We start from the raw sequence: 20,327 nt of genomic DNA, 5'->3' as shown, positions 1-20,327 counted from the left end.
TTTTCATTTGTTCATCCCTTTTTCCATTCCCCTCTCTGAGATTTCCTTTCTCTCTGGCACAGGGAGTGACCTATGTCTGGATTCTCTCTGTCTCCCATCAGGTGATGGGATGGTGAGTGAGAATGAGGAGGAGAAACCCCAGCAGGAAGATGCTGAGCAAGTAGAACCACGTGGGACATTATCAGGAAGATCCAAAGGGAATGTTTCCGGGAGTCGTGCACTCCCAGAAAAAGCAAAAGCTTGTGAGAGTCAGCACAAGCCAGAGGAAAACTTGAGGAGCCACTCAGACCTTATTACATGCAAGAGAATCAACTTTGAAGAGAGACACTACTCATTCCATCAGTGTGGGAAAAGCTTCAATGGGAGCTCAGACCTTTTCATACATCAGAAATTCCAGAGAGGAGAGGGACCCTACACATGCTCTGAGTGCGGGAAAAGCTTCAATCAGCGCTTAGCCCTTATCACACATTGGAGAATCCACACTGGAGAGACGCCCTACGTGTGCTCTGAGTGCGGGAAATGCTTCAATCAGAGCTCTGACCTGATCACACATCAGAGAATCCACACGGGTGAGAAACCTTATGGATGCTCTGAGTGTGGGAAACGCTTCAATCGGAGCTCACACCTTATCACACATCAGCGAATCCACACAGGAGAGACGCCCTACACATGCTCTGAGTGTGGGAAAAGCTTTAATCAGCACTCGCACCTTATCACACATTGTAGAATCCACACAGGAGAGAGAAACTATAAATGCTCTGAGTGTGGGAAAAGCTTCAATCAGAGCTCAAACCTTATCAAACATAGGAGAATCCACACTGGAGAGATGCCCTACACGTGCTCTGAGTGCGGGAAAAGCTTCAATCAGAGCTCTGACCTTATCACACACAGGAGAATCCACACGGGTGAGAAACCTTATGGATGCTCTGTGTGTGGGAAACGCTTCAATTGGAGCTCACACCTTATCACACATCAGCGAATCCACACAGGAGAGACACCCTACACATGTTCTGAGTGTGGGAAAAGCTTTAATCAGCACTCACACCTTATCACACATTGTAGAATCCACACAGGAGAGAAACACTACACATGCTCCGAGTGTGGGAAGAGCTTCAATCAGAGTTCAAACCTTATCAAACATAGGAGAATCCACACAGGTGAGAAACCTTATGGATGCTCTGAGTGTGGGAAACGCTTCATTCATCGTTCAACCCTCATCTCACATCAGAGAATCCACAAAGGAGAGACGCTCTACACATGCTCTGAGTGCGGGAAAAGCTTTAGTTATAATTCAAAGCTTGTCACACATCAGAAAATCCACATGAGAGGGAACTGTAATAAATGCCTTGACTAGGGCTGGCCAAAGATTTTTTTATTTTTAAATCACATTTGCTAATTCCCACATAGCGATCTTTGCACCATCTTCACCGTGGTCTCTCAGTTCCCCCAGATGAGTTGCCTGCTTCTGCCTTTTGCAGCTCACCCTTTTTTGGGGTCAGTCCTGTGATCTTTTCTATCAACTCCTTTGCTTTTGAGTCGTAGGAGAGTGTGTCCCTCCAGCCAGGAATGTTCATCAGCTCCAGGTGGGGGAGAGAGGTTTGATCCCAGCAAGATACACTGAGGAAAAACTGCCTGTGCCCTACATGCACTAGGACTGTACATGGCGTTGGCTGCTCAAGTGAGTGATCTTGGTGTAAAAAGACAATTATAGTTGTAGAGCAGATGCAGCCCAGGTGCAACGGTTGACATTAGCTTTCCCCTTGGCCTGACCTGAACTCCATTGCTTTTCCTAGTCTAAACAAACCCTGAGCATCATGATTATACTGATAAAACCTGGGGCCAGTTTTGTTCAATATCTTCATAAATGATCTGGAGGATGGCATGGATTGCACTCTCAGCAAGTTTGTAGATGACACTAAACTGGGAGTGGTAGATACACTGCAGGGTAGGGATAGGATACAGAGGGCCCTAGACAAATTCGAGGATTGGGCCAAAAGAAATCTGATGAGGTTCAACAAGGACAAGTGCAGAGTCCTGCACTTAGGACGGAAGAAACCCTTGCACTGCTACAGACTCAGGACCAAGTGGCTAGGCAGCAGTTCTGCAGAAAAGGACCTAGGGATTACAGTGGACAAGAAGCTGGATGTGAGTCAAAAATGCACCCTTCTTGCCAAGAAGGCCAATGGCATTTTGGGCTGTATAAGTAGGGGCATTGCCAGCAGATCGAGGGACATGATAGTTCCCCTCTATTCGACATTGGTGAGGCCTCATCTGGAGTACTGTGTCCAGTTTTGGGCCCCACACTACAAGAAGGATGTGGAAAAATTGGAGAGAGTCCAGCGGAGGGCAACAAAAATTATTAGGGGGCTGGAGCACATGACTTATGAGAGGAGACTGAGGGAACTGGGATTATTTAGTCTGCGGAAGAGAAGAATGAGGGGGGATTTGATAGCTGCTTTCAACTACCTGAAAGGGGGTTCCAAAGAGGATGGATCTAGACTGTTCTCAATGGTAGCAGATGACAGAAGAAGGAGCAATGGTCTCAAGTTGCAGTGGGGGAGGTTTAGGTTGGATATTAGGAAAAACTTTTTCACTAGGAGGGTGGTGAAGCAGTGGAATGTGTTACCTAGGGAGGTGGTGGAATCCCCTTCCTTTGTGGTTTTTAAGCTCAGGCTTGACAAAGCCCTGGCTGGGATGATTTAATTGGGGATTGGTCCTGCTTTGAGCAGGGGGTTGGACTAGATGACCACCTGAGATCCCTTCTGACCCTGATATTCTATGATTCAGGTTTTCTTCTTGTTCTCTCCCTGCGCCCCCCTACTATATAGGAAATGGTTGATAATTCTGAAATTAAAACCTCACTCCAAAGGAATTAGAGTGGGGGAATATGTGAGAGAAATAGCATGTATGAGAATAGAGACCCAGTATAGACTGTAATGATTTCTATTTAAAATGGAATTTATTTTGATAAATTTAAAAATAAATCTTCTTTTAAGAGGAAAATTATTTGTGGCAAGATGTGTAACCTTTTCCTGAGTTAGAGGGTAGCAGCCAGAGAGTTCCCCAGGTCCCTTCTCGCAAAGCAAAGATGTCACATTAGGCAGGAGATATCGAAATCTAAAATGGTGATGGATGTGTGATGGTAGCTTTTCCGGGTTGTTTTTTTGGTTTGGTTTTTTAATTTAATTTTTGTTTTGTTTTTTTGCAACCAGTTATTTTAATAGGTGCTGAGGCCCCTTTTCCTTTTGAGTACAGCTGTTTAACCCTCAGAACTGGCTCTGGAAACTCCCTCAGAACTGGCCTTGTGTTTCTTTCATGTGTGGTATCGTTGATGTTCACACGTACACACTGCATGCGGTTCACAGCAACTGTTACTTTGAGAAACCTGCTGGGTGAAGCGGGCCTTTTCCAGACTGACCTTGGCCCAAAGTCTGCCTTAATTCAGCTGGATTGGGACACGTCTGTATCAAAGGAGTGGTTCACTCCTGATTTGCCCAGAGACCTTGGGGCGGGGGGGGGGTAGACAGGATAAGTAGGAATAGACAACAATGACGTTAAAGGTAAGGGTGAAAGACCCACACCTTGCAGGTCAACAAGGCTCTTCCGTTTATTCCCGCTGACACATCTGGCACTGGTCACTCTCAGGTAGCACACTGGGCTAGATGGACCTTTGGTCTGACCCAGTATGACCATCTTGCATTCTTATGTTATGTAAGCCATCTGTGGCCTTGTCTTCACTGGCAAGTTTCTGCACAGTAAAGCAGCTTTCTGCAGTGTAACTTCTGAGTTGTACACACTGCCAAGCCACTTGCTGTGCAGAAACTCCGCAGTTGCAGTGCTGTACGAAAACCACCCCGACGAGAGGCTTATAGCTTTCTGCCCCGCGGCTACAGCGCCGCGATGCCAGTGTAGACACCCTGGTCGATTACAGAGCTGCAATTGGCCTCTGGGAGATGTCCCACAATCCCTGTTCTCGCCTCTCTGGTCATCGGTTTGAACTCTACTGCACCGCCCTCAGGTGACCAACCATGAACCCCACCCCTTAAATTCCTTGGGAATTTTGAAAGTCCCACTTCCCACAGAGACCAATTATGGTTACAGACCCATCCTGAAATTAGACCAGGATATTTTAAAGCTTTGTCTCATAAGAAAGTAACACAATTCAAACATGGCATCACAGAGGAGAAAGCACTCCTTCATTTCGTATTTATTGCTACTGATCTCACTGACAAACTTCCTATTCTCGGTGCTGCTCCCAGCACTTTAGGGAGTTTTTCCTCTTCTCCCTTCCAGCTGTTGTTTATGGGACTGCAGCAGTTCCCCAGAGGGCCAGCTTTTCTCTTTCACTTACATCCTTCAAAGCTGTGTTTGCCACCAGTTCAATTCATATCTGAGACCTTAGGTACTAGCAGCTAGTTACAAAGGCTCAATTCCCATTGCCATTCGTGGGCGGTTATGCTGGGCTGCCAGGGCTGCAGGATTTGGCCCATGATCAGTCAAGGTGATACAGCAGCTGCACTCTTACATGGTGAGTCCTGCAGCCTATTACCAAACTGCTCTGCCATGTTCTGCAGGGCGGCCTGACTTTCTGAGAATCTGGCAGAAGAGAGACCCTGGAGTAGAGAAGGAAAATGTCCTCAGCAGCCACAGCCAGTAGGAGCAGGAAAGGCTGGGTTTGTTTTTAAACTTCTCTCCCTGCTCAAGCCTTTAATCATTCCTATGGCTCTTCTCTGAACCCTCTGCAATTTTTCAGGGAAAACAACCAACCAATAAACCCAACCAACCAAACCAGGCTGTTCTGACTGATGTAACAATCTGTTGCCTTCCAAGGTTGAATATAAATCAGATCATTCTATTCACCCAAGAGTTCAACTTTAAGGGCTTTTTGTTTTCTAGCTCCAGTCAAATCCTGTGCAACAGCATTATTGTTAACTCATCACTTGGTCACTTAACATTCACAGGTTCAAAAAGTTGGCAAGTCTAAGGCCTGGTCTACACTACAGGGTTAGGTCGAATTTAGTCGTGTTAGGTCAATTTAAAAATGACTGCGTCCACACAACCAATCCCATTCCGTCGACCTAAAGGGCTCTTAAAATCAAATTCTGTATTCCTCCTCACCAAGGGGAGTAGCGGTAAAATCAACCTTGCTGGGTCGAATTTGGGGTAGTGCGGACACAAATCGACGGTATTGGCCTTTGGGAGCTATCCTAGAGTGCTCCATTGTGACCGCTCTGGACAGTACTTTGAACTCCGATGCACTAGCCAGGTACACAGGAAAAGCCCTGGGAACTTTTAAATTTCATTTCCTGTCTGGTCAGCTTGGTGAACTCAGCAGAACAGGTTACCATACAGTCCTCCTAGAATCATAGAGCATAGAATGTTTCTACGCTCCCCCTATCATTTCTGTCCCTGAGGTTATCGCAGATCAGAAGGTGAAAAAAATGCACTCACGATGACATGTTTTCCAAGCTCATACAGTCCTCCTGCTCTGATACGGCACAGCTTAATGCATGGAGGTATTCAGTGGCAGAGGCTAGGAAAGATTTAAGTGAGCATGAAGAGCGGAGGCAGGATGCGATGCTGAGGCTAATGGGGGAGCAAATGGACATGATGAAGCATCTCTTGGGGAAGCAAATGGAGATGATGAAGCATCTGTTGGAGCTGCAGGAAAGCCAACAAGAGCACAGACACCACCACCCCCCCACTGCATCCACTGTATAACCACCTACCCTCCTCCCCATGTTCCATAGCCTCCTCACCCAGATGTCCAAGAATTTGGCGGGGATGGGTGGGAGGCTCCAGGCACCCAGCCATTCCACTCCAGAGGATGGCCTAAGCAAAAGAAGGCTGTCATTCAAACAGTTTGATTTTTAGTGTGGCTACAATAAGCAATGTGGCCTTGTCCTTCCTTCCTCCCCCACCCCACCTGGGCTACCTTGTCCATTATCTCATTTTTTTTTTAATTAATAAAAAAAGAATGCATGGTTTCAAAACAATAGTTACTTTATTTTGAAGGGGGAAGGGTGGTTGGCTTACAGCGAATTAAAATCAACAAAGGGGGTGGGTTTGCATCAAGGAGAAACACACACAACTGTCACACCGAAGCCTGGCCAGTCATGAAACTGGTTTTCACAGCTTCTGTGATGCGCAGCACGCCTTGCTGTGCTCTTCTAATCGCCCTGGTGTCTGGCTGCTCAAAACTGGACACCAGGAGATTTGCCTCAACCTCCCATCCTGCCATAAATGTCTTCCCCCTTACTCTCACAGATATAATGGAGCACACAGCAAGCAGCAGTAACAATGGGAATGTTGGTTGCACTGAGGTCTGACCAACAGCGCCAGCGCACTTTTAAATGTCCAAAGGCACATTCTACCACCTTTCTGCACTTGCTCAGCCTATAGTTGAACAGCTTCTTACTACTGTCCAGGCTTCATGAGCCATGGGAGCAAGGGGTAGGCTGGGGTAGGAATGACCGTGCAGTGCTGCTGGCTGGGAGAGCAGCCTGAGGCAGAAGCCTCCAGCTCACAGGAGACCAGAGTTGAAGCGGTGGAGCTGTACACCATGGACGAGGACAGATAGCAGTCCTACTGCACCATCTGCTGCGAAGGCACCCAAGAGCTGCTGCTGTGTAGCAGTGCCAGCTGCTGCAGGTGCTTCTGTGTCGAATGCTTGGAGGTCCTGGTAGGGCAAGGTACCTCGGCCAAGGCCAAAGAGCAAGAGCCCTGGAGCTGTTACATGTGTCAACCACAGAAGTGCTACGGGGAATTACAGTGCCGACTGGACTGGAATATACCACTGCAAGACTTCTTCACCAGTGACAAAGGACAGGAATATGATGCACCTAAAATCTAAAAAGGTCTCCACATTTCCCAGAGTCACTATCCTTGATAACAAAATGTTAATGTTTGCATTGGCTACTTAGATCATAGCAGCCCCCACAGTAGACTTGCCCACAACAGCAGCGTTGACGGTGAGCTGAGCGGACTCCATGCTTGCCATGGCATGGTGTCTGCACGGGTAACCCAGGGAAAAAACGTGAAATATTTGTCTGCCATTGCTTTCACGGAGGGAGGGGCAACTGATGACAAATACCCAAAACCCCCCGCGACAATGGTTTTTGCCCATCAGGCATTGGGAGCTTAACCCAGGATTCCAATGGACAGCAGAGACTGCGGGAACTGTGGGATAGCTACCCACAGTGCACCACTCCTTAAGTCGCTGCTAGCCATGATAGTGAGGATGCACTCCTCTGACTTAATGCGCTTAGTGTGGACATACGCAATCGACTGTATAAAACCGAATTCTAAAAATTGACTTTATAAAATTGACCTAATTTTGTAGTGTAGACATACCCTTAGTCTTTCCTCCCACACCAAGATGAAAAATATCAGTGACAGAAAATGCCCTAAAGCATCTCTGCTGCCTTGCACACCAGGCTGGGAAATACACGGGGGAAAGCGCTTTCCTCTCTCCTCCTGACCCTGAGTAACATTTCTGTCTGTCCTTGAGATCCTGTCACAGGGACATGGGCTGGGGATGCAAATGACATGTTATGGCTTCATTGGTTTGTACATTGCTTTACTCCTTCATTAGTGATAAGGGTGCATGAGCTGGAAATAATCCAGCTCTGACTTTCACACTGGAGGCTATTTCCAGGCTCGCAATAAAAAATCATCTTTTTTATTAACCTGAGCATGTTGAATCTGGAGTCATTGGGAGACGTTACATACAGAGCTCCAGGCTGCCTTTCTGTCATCCAATATTTTTAGAGTATATCACATTAACTGGGTGGATCTCCGGCTAGGAAGTGTCTGTCCAGTGGCAGCACCCAGTGTACAATTATAAACTCATCTTCAGTATATAGGCCACTGAACCTAGTGAGGGGGAGGATCCCAGTGGTCGGGCTCCAGCCTGAAGAGACCCCTGGACCCCGAGCCGGGCAAGCTGAGCCAGCTGGCCTGGGCCTGCTGTGGGTTTTTAATTGTACTGTAGACATACACTTGGTGTCAAAATCACAGCTTTCTCATCAGGAAATCAAGCCGTAGTCCCCCACGTGACAGGTAGGCATAGTCACCGCTATACTCATGAGGTCAGAAATGACAATTGCCCCTGCACAGGGACCTAGGGGAAGAACGTGGACAGCTGTGGTTCTCAGGAAATCCAGCTAGGCAGGATTCAGAGTGGTCGCTGTGTTAGTCTGTATCAGCAAAAAGAATGAGAGGAGGACTTGTGGCACCTTAGAGACTAACAAATTTATTTGAGCATAAGCTTTCGTGGTCTAAAACCCACTTCATCGGATGCATGCAGTGGAAAATACAGTAGGAAGAGATGTATATACACACAGAGAACATGAAAAAATGGGTGTTGCCATACCCACTTTAACGAGAGTGATCAGGTAAGGTGAGCTATTATCAGCAGGAGGAAAAAAAACTTTTTGTAGTGATAGTCAGGATGGGCCATTTCAAACAGCTGACCAGAAGGTGTGGGTAACAGTGGGGGCGGGGGGGGGGGAATAAGCATGGGGAAATAGTTTGACTTAATGTAATGACCCATCCACTCCCAGTCTTTATTCAAGCCTAAATTAATGGTGTCCAGTTTGCAAATTAATTCCAGTTCAACAATTTCTCACTGGAGTCTGTTTTTGAAGTTTTTTTGTTGTAGTATTGTGACTTTTATGCCTGTAATTGAGTGACCAGGGAGATTGAAGTGTTCTCCGACTGCCAAACCGGACAGTCTTTACCTAAAAGAATAAATGGACACAAATCAGAAGTCAAGAAATATAACATTCAAAAACCCGGGCCCCACTTGCATCCCCCTGAATGTTACTCCATTCCCCCTGGCAGGATGCACCCCACAATTTTGGACATCTGACCAAGATAATCGTGCAACAAATAGGGGAAACTGAGGTATACACAATATGCATACAAAATGTTCAGAAAATTCTCATTCATCATAAGGGTGTCAGTGGGGTCTGAGCTGGGCATCAGCAGAGGGAAAGTGGAGAGATTTCCCTTTAGAAAATTAAACTGCAAAACATCCCCCTGTGTTCCAGCAGAAGCCTCTCATTTATCCCTTAACCCCCTCCCCATAAAAATCTCCACCCCTGCCCTGGTACACAGGCACCCCCTCCCTTCAATGCAAATTTTTAACTTTTCTTACTTTTCCTTGGTCTTGTACAAACATTTTTTCCATCAAAATGCTCAAGGGCTTTTAAAATGAGAATAAGAGAAGAAACCAAATCAAACCCAAAGAAACCGCAATCAACCTCCCCACCACACACAGTTTGGGTCTGAATTTTTCGACTGAAATTTGGAGGCAATAAAACTCAGACTGCTATTGTCCAGAAAATAAACCTAAACCTCCCATGCAGTACCTAGGACATCTATTACTGAACCACCAAGGCTTCCGCTCCTTTTGTGAGATTTCCAGCTGCCCAATGCTGCTGGTACTCCAGGGGAACAATTCTTGATTCCAGTAAGCATTTATCTCAGCCCCATTCTGTTTATAAAAGGTTTCTCTAGGAAAGGGCAGTGAATGGTTCTAGGGTCCAGTGATCCTCCTTCAAATCAAGCCAGAACCTGAGAATCCTTCCCCTTTCCCAGGTTGTGTGAGGGGAGACATTTAAAAGAGCTCTCTGAGCTATAGCATGTGGCTAAGTAACGAGAAAAAGCAGTATATTCCCCCCCCTCTGTTTTGGGTGCTGGGTTTACTCCTGAAGCATCTGCTGCCCACGTAGTGCCCTATGGTTCATCCCTAGCCCTTGATGCTGCTCCTTTCTACAGAATGTGAAGGGAGAGGAGGCAGTGCAGGAGCCTTCTGGGGACGCAAATCTGAGGCTTTGGGAGACACAGATTGTCTGAGACATCAGAGCGCTGTAAACCATGCAGCCACCACCTAAATAAAGGGCCTGTTCCAGCCCTGAGTCTGGGCTACCAGGATCCTTCCCACAGAGCAGGGTGCCCAAGATTACAGCCTGAAAATAGGCATGGGAAACTTAACTCCTGCTCTCCCTGACAGGGCTTCCCCTAGACCAAATGGCACCCCAGGCGAGAAGCAGCTTCGGTGCCCCCCGCCACCCCCACTCCATATGTTAAACCATTGAATACCTTGTTTTTTATTGCACTTGTAGCTCATTTCATGGTTTTGATGCACAATTTGTATGCATGATTTTCTGTATCATATAAGACAATACATTTGCAGGCTAGGATCTGTAAATCTGTATTTATTCATCCCATATAGAAGCAAATAAAAAATTTGTTTCCTTTAAGCATATAGAAACTTTTTAATTTTAACAGTAACTGAAATGTACTAACATCTAGAAATCAAACTGGCATCACCACAGGGTGGACCAGTCTTAAACAGTGTTCGAGTAAGAGACAGCGTTAGACTGTTAACCGTAGGCCTTTAGTTCAAAGATCACTTTTCTCGCCTTTCCCCTCATGAACTGAAGCGCAGCGTTAGAGAGAGCCAAACACTGGCCAGTGACATTTTCAAGTGCTAAAATAGCAAGTGATGACACTTTTGCATTGGCCACTGTTGGTTGGAGCTATGTTTTATTGAGAATAAGCTTCAAGGCGAGAAGCAGCAGGCCAAAAGGAAGCCCTGCAGGTACTGAAGTAGCTCAGTTGGGAGAGTGTTAGAGTGAAGACCTAGAGGTCCCTGGTTCAATCCCAGGCTTCGGCACGCTCTTTCATCCCTCTTTGTGCAGGGGTGGGCTGTTTTCTGGAAACACAGTGGTGCCTTCACCCAACACAAATCCCTCATTTCAGGCTCCGCCGCAGGAAAAGACAGCATTAGCTTCTGCACCCAGTTGGCCCACCTGAGCTTTCTTTCTTCTCTTGCTCTTTCTCAGGAAGGGGAAGAAAAAGAACCTCTCCTTCAAGCTGGAGTCACAAGGGTGATGTAAGGATGACTTTGATCCGTTCTGCCAAAGCCTGGGGTGGTGCGGTTGGCTGCTGGGAGGTAGAATCCTGTGCCTCCCTCTTGCCTTGCCAGGGATGGCTACTTGCAGCCCAGGAGAAGAAGGGGGGTTCTGGGTGGAAGGAAGACAAGCAAAGCTGAGTCTGAGCGAGCCTGGGCCAGCACTCTTTTCTGTCCAATCTGTGTGTGTGATGATGGGCTTGAGAGGCTCCCTGCTACCCCTGGGGCAGTGAAAACCACTTCTCCTTAGTGGCCTAACCGGGGGCGTGACTGATGGCTTTGGAGGTGGGGGTTGGGCTGGCTGTGAGCAACTGGGATCCAGGAAGCCCTCGCCTGCCCTTTCAAGGGCCAAACCCATGGAGGTGTGCTTGGCTGCTGGGAGGTAGAATCCTGTGCCTGCCTCTTGGAGAAGAAGCGGGGTTGTGGATGGAAGGAAAAGAAGCAATGGTGAGTCCGAGTGGGCTCCTTTCTGGCCAAGAGGGTGTGCTGTAGCAGTCTTGGGAGTTGCCTGCGAGCCGTCAGTGGACTTGTTCCAGTGAGAACCACTGCTCCTTTCTGGCCAACTTGGGGGCACCATTGATGGCTTGGGAGTGGGGGCGTGGGGCTGGCTGTGAGTGAGTGGGATATAGGAAGCCCCAGCCTGCTCCTCCAGGGGCCAAGTCTTCTGCTTCTCTCCTGCCTCGGGGAGCCCAGCCTTAAGCCTGCCCAGCACGTGCTGCAGCTCGAGCATTAAGCCTTCCTGTGTGGTCTGTACTGTAGAGGACCCTGAACCCGTGTAGGGTACCTTTGGGGGGAAATCCCAGCTGGAAAGAATTCTGGCCACCAGGTCAACCCATTAAGTCAAATGGGGCGAGCTGGAGGCCTGGTGACGTGGTATGCGGGGCCAGCAGGTCAAGCCAATTTTCCCGCATGTAGGGGAGGCAGCTGCTGATGTTCGCCCTTCCCGCTCCCTGCGCTCCTGCACCCCAAAATCCCTGTCGGCCAGCAAGACGAGCCAGGAGCCCAGAGAGAGGAGGCAAAGAGGTGGCTCTGTCCACCTCCTGCTGTGCTGTTGGGCACCAAGTCCCTGGCAGCCAGTAGGTGAAGCTGGGACAACAGGGTGGGGTGGTAAGTGGCGGCAGGACTCTTGCTGCCGGGGTTCAGCTGCCCAACTTCCTCCCCGTGCCGCTGCACTCCAGTCACCTGCAGCCACCAGGTAACCCAGGAACTTTGGCAACAAAAATGATTAGGGGGCTGGAACACATGACTTATGAGGAGAGGCTGAGGGAACTGGGATTGTTTAGTCTGCGGAAGAGAAGAATGAGGGGGGATTTGATAGCTGCTTTCAACTACCTGAAAAGGGGTTCCAAAGAGGATGGATCTAGACTATTCTCAGTGGTAGCTGATGACAGTACAAGGAGTAATGGTCTCAAGTTGCAGTGGGGGAGGTTTAGATTGGATATTAGGAAAAACTTTTTCACTAGGAGGGCGGTGAAACACTGGAATGTGTAACCGAGGGAGGTGGTTTAATCTCCTTCCCTTGAGGTTTTTAAGGTCAGGCTTGACAAAGCCCTGGCTGGGATGATTTAGTTGGGGATTGGTCCTGCTTTGAGCAGGGGGTTGGACTAGATGACCTCCTGAGGTCCCTTCCAACCCTGATATTCTATGATTCTATGAACTAAGGCAGGAATGGGGTGAGGAAGCAAGTCAAGCTGAGCAAGGCAGGCAAATATTCACCTTGACTTTGTGGGTCGCTCACAATGACATCCTTTTTCTGTGCCGTGGCTGACAAAAACATCCCGGACAGAGACGCAAGAGGCCAAAAAGGTGCCCTGCTGGTGCCGAAGTAGCTCAGTGGGGAGAGTGTTAGAATGAAGATTTAGAAGTTCCCTGGTTCAATCCCAGGCTTTGGCATGCTCTTTGGTCCCTTTGTGTGCAGGGGTGGGGTCTGTTTTCTGGAAGCGCACCAATGCCTTTACTGGCCACGAGTCCCTCATTTCACGCTCCCCAGTAGGAAAAGACAGTGTGAGCTTGTGCACAAGTTGGCCCACCTGAGCTTTCTTTCTTCTCTTGTTCTTTCCCAGCAAGGGGAAGAAAAAGAAGCTCTCCTTCAAGCTGAAGTCACAAGAGCAACGTAAGGATGACTTCCTGAGCTCTGGCTTCAGTCCTTTGCTCTACCAGTTGACCTATCGAAGGGCTGCCACCATTTTCTCCAGGTTGCCCCATCAGTGTGTGCCAGGGTGAGCGCCAGCAAGGTGGCTGGAATTTGAAGGGAGGGGCAGAGCTCAGTGACAGAGTTTCTGTAGTGTAGTGGTTATCATGTTTGCCTAACATGTAAAAGGCCCCCCTTTCAAAACCAGACAGAAACATGATGGTTTACATTTCCCAGCTCCCCTAGCTGTCCAGTGAGGCAGTCCTCCTTCTGCCACTGGCCTGTCCCTGGGATAACCCTGACTCCTGCAGGACAGAGGGTGGTGGAAGGAGCTGAGAAAGCACCTTGGCGTCAGCCGGGGAAAGCTAGAGAATCTAGGCCAGTCACCTTTTGGAGCTTTGTGGCTTGGCCTCCTCTGCCCTTGGAGGCTGGCCTACGGAGGCCGGCTTTTCCAGCTGGCCTCCTTTGCATGACTTGCCAAAAGAAGAAGTGAGGCAGGAATGGGGCAAAAGAGGAGAGTCATGCTGAGGAAGGCAGGGCAGAAGCTAAGCACCTCAGTGCGTCTAGGTGGCGTTAGTAGAGTGCCACCATTCATTCTGCCAAAGCCTGGGGCGGAGGGGCAGTTGGCTCTTGGCTTCCCAGGGATGGGTACTTGGAGCCCAGGAGAAGAAGCAGGGTTCTGGGTGGAAGGAAAATAAGCAATGGTGAGTCCAAGTGGGCTCCTTTCTGGGCAAGATGGTGTGCTGTGGTGGGCTTGGAAGTTGCCTGCGAGCCGTGGGTGGACTTGTTCCAGTGAGAACCACTGCTTCTTTCTGGCTGACCTGGGGGGCGCCAGTCACAGCTTGCGAGGGGCCAGGTGCTGGCTTGAGTGAATGTGATATAGGAAACCCCAGCCTGCCCCTCCGGACCAAGTCCACTGCTGGTCTCCTGTGTTGTGACATCCAGATTTAAATCTTCCTAGCATGAGCTGCAGCACATGTATTAAGCCTTCCCGGTTGGCCCAGTCATTGCCAAAGTAGCTCAGTTGGGAGTGAATTATATTGATGATCTGAAGGTTTCTGGCTCGATGCCAGGCTTTAGCACACCCCTTCACCCTGGGCATGTAGTGCTGGGCTTTTTTCTGGGTGTGCAGCTGTGCCTTGAACTCACGAGTTCTCCTAATTTCAGAGGCAACACTTGCAGAGGGCGCTATGTGGGGTCACGTGCCCCACCTGGGTTAGCATCCCTGCTACATCATGCGGTGCTGCCAGGCTCCCTCCCTGCACAGCAGCTGCTGGAGGGGGAAGTGGAGAGGGGCTGCCTTTGCTGCTTCCCCTCCCTGCATTGTTCACACCTGGGAGGGGATGTTGATCATAAGGGGGTGGGGCTGAACCTTGAAATTGTGCCCCCCCCCCCTTTCAGGAGACATCAGTTGTCCATGCCTGGTTTCCAGCTCCTCAGCCAGAGGAAAAAGTGGTATTCTGCACCTGAGTGTTTCATGGTAAATCCGCTCCTGGCCTGCTACAGGCCTCCGCTCCACCATCTAAACCAGTGATCCCCAACCTCTCTGTGGGAACAGCATATTCCTATTCCCAGAATACCGGGGCGGGCACCAGACACCCCGCCGCCGAAATGCCGCCAAGAAATGGCAGCGCATTTTGGCAGGTGGCTCTCTGGCGGCCGCGCTCGCTGTCGGCATTTCGGCGGCGCGGTGTCCTGCGGGTGCACACAACTGCCCCGGCAGGCGCCATTGTGCCCGCGGGCACCGCCTTGGGGACCCCTGATCTCAGCTGCTGAAGGGAAGCTAATTGGCAACGGCTACGGCCTGTTTCTCCAAGGATCCGCGCACAGTTCTGCAGCCGTAACACGCTGGGCCGGGAAGTCCGCGGTCGAGGGACGGACCCCATTCTCTGCCAGCAACCGGCCCCCTTGTTTTTCTCCTGGATCTTCAAGCCTGGCAGGGGCCTGCACAGTAACAAGAGCCTGGCCCCTGGGGTCAGGGACCTGCTGAGGCCGAATCCTGCTAGGAAGGTCCCCAGCACTCCTCGCAGGCGGGGCTGAAGTCGAAGGGCGCTGCCATGGGAGGGGAGTGCCTCATCCCCCGGCCTGAGGCATCGATGCTTCTTTGTCCCCTTCTCCTGCCCAGAGAGGCAGGCAGCTGCTGTGGGGACAGGCGAGCGAGGCTCGCAGGATATCGCTCAGCTCGGTCTGGCCGGCAGGGGCCTTCCAGCTCAGCCTGGCCTTGGCCCACATTGCTCTGCCCTCAGCCAGCCACGGGAGGAGGGACTGTGGCTGCCGCTCAGGCTTGGGCTGCATGGCCAGGCTTCCCTGGCAGGGGATGCCACAGGCAAGGAGCTGGGCACAGTCTACATGGCAGCGGGTGGGAAGGAAGGTGGAGCCTGCGCGTCTCGTGGGGTCTCCCTCGCCACTCCGGCAGAGGCAGGAGGGGAACGACAAGGGCCCGGCTGAAGATTTTGGCCTTGGACTGGAGGATTAAGCCTGTGGCCTTGGCATTGCTGCTTGGACGTGGGGTTTTGTGGTGCTGCCCCCATGGTCGCCCATCCACTAGGTCAACACTTTGAAGCCAAGGGGACCTGCTTGGAGACAGAAAAAGGGGACATTTGGGGTAGCCAGCAGTTCTCAAGGAGCATCCGACATGGACGCCGACAGGGCCGTTCCCCCTCTGGGCGTGTCCCAACTTTGTTTTGGTTTGTCAGCATGAAAAGGGGTTTGTTTATGATTCTGACAGTTTTCCAAATCTAACCTTCCCTGCTGTGCCAGGATACAGGGCGGATAAGCCTGATTTATCCACACTGAATTATTGCAGTCTGAGGCCTCTCCATCCTTTTTGTTTGCACAGACCAGTTCGTACCCTGAGTTAGGTATGGATCAGCATGCCCACCATTGATCAGCCCATTTCTCAGGTGCAGCCGTGGACCCCAACAAGTGTGCCCGATATGCAGAAGTTTGGGGGTCTCCAATTTCTGACCAGGATAGAAAGCCCCCTCCCCCACCAATGATTCCCTTCACCGTGCTAGTCCACAGACCCACTCCTCTCGGCTCCAGTTTTTAAAAGAGTGATGACTCGAGAAAGGTTTCACTTCCAGAAACGCTTTCTCTGCCTCAAGACATAATGCAATTGCAAACAAAAAGGATTCTCTTTTCTCAACCACAGGGGGGTTGTATTCAAAGAAAATCTGCAGAGAGAATCCTCAACATTAATGAAAAGTTGACATTAAGAAAACGTTAATTTCTTTTTTGGGGGGTTTACAAACTTGTTTGCACCTTTATTAAATATTAAAATATAGTTATAAGCATGTTGTAGCCAAAATGTCCAAAATATTACAATCTATAGTATATCTGGTTTTGCTGCAAAATGTTAAAACTCACCAATTTCAACAGGTTTCTATTGTTGTCGCCCAAGCACAGCCAAATATAAAAACTTAATACGCTCAGTGTGTGTGTGCATAGACCTGCCTTTCAACTTCATTTGGGTTTCATTTTATACTATTTTTGTGTGTTATGTTACGTTAAAAAGACATGGTGGTTGTTAAAGCTTGTGCTTTCAAACAGTTAACAAAAGCTGAAATGCTATCACAGGGAAATTAAGAAACTAGTGTAAATATCCGGTTATGAACTCATTTGCTAAAACAGAACTCAGCAGGGGAGAGAAAATTCCCCTTCTGACAGAAGATTGTTGTGAGTACCTATTTTAGCAGTTAAGCCCTATATTTAGTATAAATAGTTAGTAACGTTTAACCCATGTGCCTAAGAGGCAGATACCTCTTTAAGAGACCCATTGGTGGGAGGGAGCAGTGAGCTGTGTCTGGGTCATCGCTGAACATAAGAACAGCCATACTGGGTCAGACCAAAGATCCATCCCGCCCAGTATCCTGTCTACCAACAGTGGCCAATGCCAGGTGCCCCAGAGGGAGTGAACCGAACAGGTAATGGTCAAGTGATCTCTCTCCTGCCATCCATCTCCACCCTCTGACAAACAGAGGCTGGCGACACCATTCTTTACCCATCCTGGCTAACAGCTATTAATGGACTTAACCTCCATGAATTTATATAGTTTTCTTTTGAACCCTGTTATAGTCCTAGCCTTCACAACCTCCTCAGGCAAGGAGTTCCACAGGTTGACTGTGTGCTGTGTGAAGAAGAACTTCCTTTGATTTGTTTTAAACCTGCTGCCCATTAATTTCATTCAATGGCCCCGAGTTCTTATATTATGGGAACAAGTAAATAACTTTTCCATATTCACTTTCTCCACACCACTCATGATTTTATAGACCTCTATCATATCCCCTCTTAGTCTCCTCTTTTCCAAGCTGAAAAGTCCTAGCCTCTTTAATCTCTCCTCCTATGGGACCCGTTCCAACCCCCTAATCGTTTTAGTTGCCCTTCTCTGAACCTTTTCTAATGCCAGTATATCTTTTTTGAGGTGAGGAGACCACATCTGTATGCAGTATTCAAGATATGGCCATACCATGGATTTATATAAGGGCAATAAGATATTCTTATCCCTTTTAAAATGATTCCTATCATCCTGTTTGCTTTTTTTGAACTGCTGGTGCACACTGCGTAGACGTCTTCAGAGAACTATCCACGATGAATCCAAGATCTCTTTCCTGATTAATTGTAGCTAAATTAGCCCCCATCATATTGTATGTATAGTTGGAGTTATTTTTTCCAATGTGCATTACTTTACATTTATCCACTTTAAATTTCATTTGCCATTTTGTTGCCCAATCACTTAGTTTTGTGAGATCTTTTGGAAGTTCTTCACAGGCTGCTTTGGTCTGAACTATCTTGAGCAGTTTAGTGTTGTCTGCAAACTTTGCCACTTTATCACTTTCTCCAGATCATTTATGAATAAGCTGAATAGGATTGGTCCATTCTGAAAATTTCCCATTTATTCCTACCCTTTGTTCCCTGTCTTTTAACCAGTTCTCAATCCATGAAAGGATCTTCCCTCTCATCCCATGATAACTTAATTGACATAAGAGCCTTTGGTGAGGGACCTTGTCAAAGCCTTTCTGGAAATCTAAATACACTATGTCCACTGGATCCCCCTTGTCCACGTTTGTTGCCCCTTCAGAGAACTCTAAGAGATCAGTAAGACATGATTTCCCTTTACAGAAACCATGTTGACTTTTGCCCAACAATTTATGTTCTTCTATGTGTCTGACAATTTTATTCTTTATCATTGTTTCAACTAATTTGCCCGGTACTGACGTTAGACTTACCGGTGTGTAATTGACGGGATCACCTCTAGAACCCTTTTTAAATATTGGCATTACATTAGCTATCTTCCAGTCATTGGCTACAGAAGCTGATTGAAAGGACAGGTTACAAACCATAGTTAACAGTTCCACAATTTCACATTTGAGTTCTTTCAGAACTCTTGGGTGAATGTCATCTGGTCCCGGTGACTTGTTACTGTTAAGTTTCTCAATTAATTCCAAAACCTCCTCTAACGACACTTCAATCTGTGACAATTCCTTAGAATTGTCACCTACAAAGGACAGCTCAGGTTTGGGAATCTCCCTAACAGCCTCAGCTGTAAAGACTGAAGCAAAGAATTCATTTAGTTTCTCCGCCATGACTTTATCGTCTTTAAGTGCTCCTTTTGTATCTCGATCGTCCAGGGACCCCACTGGTTGTGTAGCAGGCTTCCTGCTTCTGATGTACTTTAAAAACATTTTGTTATTACCTTCTGAGGTTTTGGCTAGCTGTTCTTCAAACGCCTTTTTGGCTTTTCTTATTACACTTAATTTGGCAGTGTTTGTGCTCCTTTCTATTTACCTCACTAGGATTTGACTTCCACTTTTGAAAAGATGCCTTTTTATCTCTCACTGCTTCTTTTACATGGTTGTTAAGCCACGGTGGCTCTTGTTTAGTTCTTTTACTGTTTTTCTTTAATTTGGGGGGATACCTTTAAGTTGAACCTCTATTATGGTGGCTTTGAAAAGTGTCCATGCAGCTTGCAGGGATTTCACTCCAGTCACTGAACCTTTTAATTTCTGTTTAACTAACCTCCTCATTTTTGCATAGTTCCCCTTTCTGAAATTAATGCCACAGTGTTGGGCTGCTGAGGTGTTCTTCTCACCACAGGAATGTTATTATATTATGGTCACTATTTCCAAGCGGTCCTGTTATAATTACCTCTTGGACCAGATCCTGTTCTCCACTCAGGACTAAATTGAGAATTCTCTCTCCCCTTGTGGGTTCCTGTACCAGCTGCTCCAAGAAGCAGTCATTTAAAGTATCAAGAAATTTTGTCTCTGCATGTCACCTCAGGATGAAATGTACCCAGTCAATATGGGGATAATTGAAATCCCCCACTATTATTGAGTTCTTTATTTTGGTAGCTGCTCTAATCGCCTTTAGCATTTCATCGTCACTATCACTGTCCTGGTCAGGTGGTCGGTAATAGATCCCTTCTGTTATATTCTTATTAGAGCCTGGAATTACTACCCATAGAGATTCCATGGAACGTGTGGAGTCATTTAAGATTTTTACTTCATTTGATTCTACATTTTCTTTCACATATAGTGCCACTCCCATGGATTGTCCTCACTCCACCAGGTTTCTGTGATGCCTATTATATCAATATCCTGCTTTAACACGAGGCACTCTAGTTCACCCATCTTATTATTTAGACTTTTAGCATTTGTGTACAAGCACTTTAAAAACTTGTCAGTGTTTATTTGTCTGCCCTTTTCTGATGTGTCAGATTCTTTTTTATGTGAATGTTTCTCGTCTGAGCCGGCCCATACTTTATCCTCTTCCATCCTCTCCTCCTGACTAAAATCTAGAGAATCTCTATCACTAGACTCTCCTCTAAGAGAAGTCTCTTTCCGATCCATTTGCTCCTCTGCAGCCATCGGCTTCCCCCCATCTCTCAGTTTAAAAACTGCTCTGCAACCTTTTTAAGGTGAAGTGCCAGCAGTCTGGATCCACTCTGGTTTAGGTGGAGCCTATCCTTCCTGTATATGCTCCCTGTAACCAGACGCAGACTCACCAGCGGCCCCTCCTGCTGGTCATCATGGGGAATTAGCATTCCAGCCTCTGGAGCGCCCTCTTCAGGCCGGTGTCTCGCCACCCCTGGCCCCCAGTGCCCTTGTCTTGGGTGCTGCCCCCTGGCAGTACCCCCACAGTTCTGGGTCTCCCCCTCCCAGGGGAACCCCCCACCCACTATCCCTACCTCGCCTCAATCCGAGGCTCCTGCCAGTCACCAGCTAGCCCCCGCTCCCTGGGGCAGACTGCAGCATGAGCCATTCATCACATGCA

At 48.2% G+C, this 20,327-nt stretch overlaps 3 protein-coding genes and 2 non-coding genes across 29 annotated transcripts in view; 4 read left to right on the top strand and 1 right to left on the bottom strand.

The window, feature by feature from the left end:
* LOC119564595 (zinc finger protein 883) overlaps positions 1-4,788 on the top strand; it is a 1,467,279-nt gene extending 1,462,491 nt beyond the window's left edge. For 17 of the 25 annotated variants that reach the window (XM_043537454.1, XM_043537432.1, XM_043537441.1 and 14 more), the window contains one exon: positions 102-4,788. In XM_043537454.1, coding sequence (XP_043393389.1) covers positions 102-1,354 — 1,253 coding nt within the window. In that variant the 3' untranslated portion in view covers positions 1,355-4,788. Of the gene's footprint in view, positions 1-56 lie in introns of all 25 variants that reach the window. The other 8 variants (XM_037887450.2, XM_037887457.2, XM_043537450.1 and 5 more) reach the window with 2 other exon arrangements.
* LOC102943236 (zinc finger protein 883) overlaps positions 1-20,327 on the bottom strand; it is a 2,438,435-nt gene that overhangs the window by 1,551,447 nt on the left and 866,661 nt on the right.
* LOC114020163 (zinc finger protein 501) overlaps positions 1-20,327 on the top strand; it is a 1,907,800-nt gene that overhangs the window by 1,054,811 nt on the left and 832,662 nt on the right. The window lies entirely within an intron of this gene.
* On the top strand, positions 10,612-10,684 carry TRNAF-GAA. The gene has a single exon. It is a non-coding gene; the product is annotated as a tRNA-Phe (tRNA).
* TRNAF-GAA lies at positions 12,741-12,814 on the top strand. Its single transcript has one exon. It is a non-coding gene; the product is annotated as a tRNA-Phe (tRNA).

The sequence above is a fragment of the Chelonia mydas genome, chromosome 28 (genome assembly GCF_015237465.2).
Source record: "Chelonia mydas isolate rCheMyd1 chromosome 28, rCheMyd1.pri.v2, whole genome shotgun sequence".
NCBI classification, from domain to species: domain Eukaryota; kingdom Metazoa; phylum Chordata; order Testudines; family Cheloniidae; genus Chelonia; species Chelonia mydas.
The sequence above is the reverse complement of the archived record's forward strand: the minus strand, read 5'-3'. Positions and strand labels throughout refer to the sequence as shown.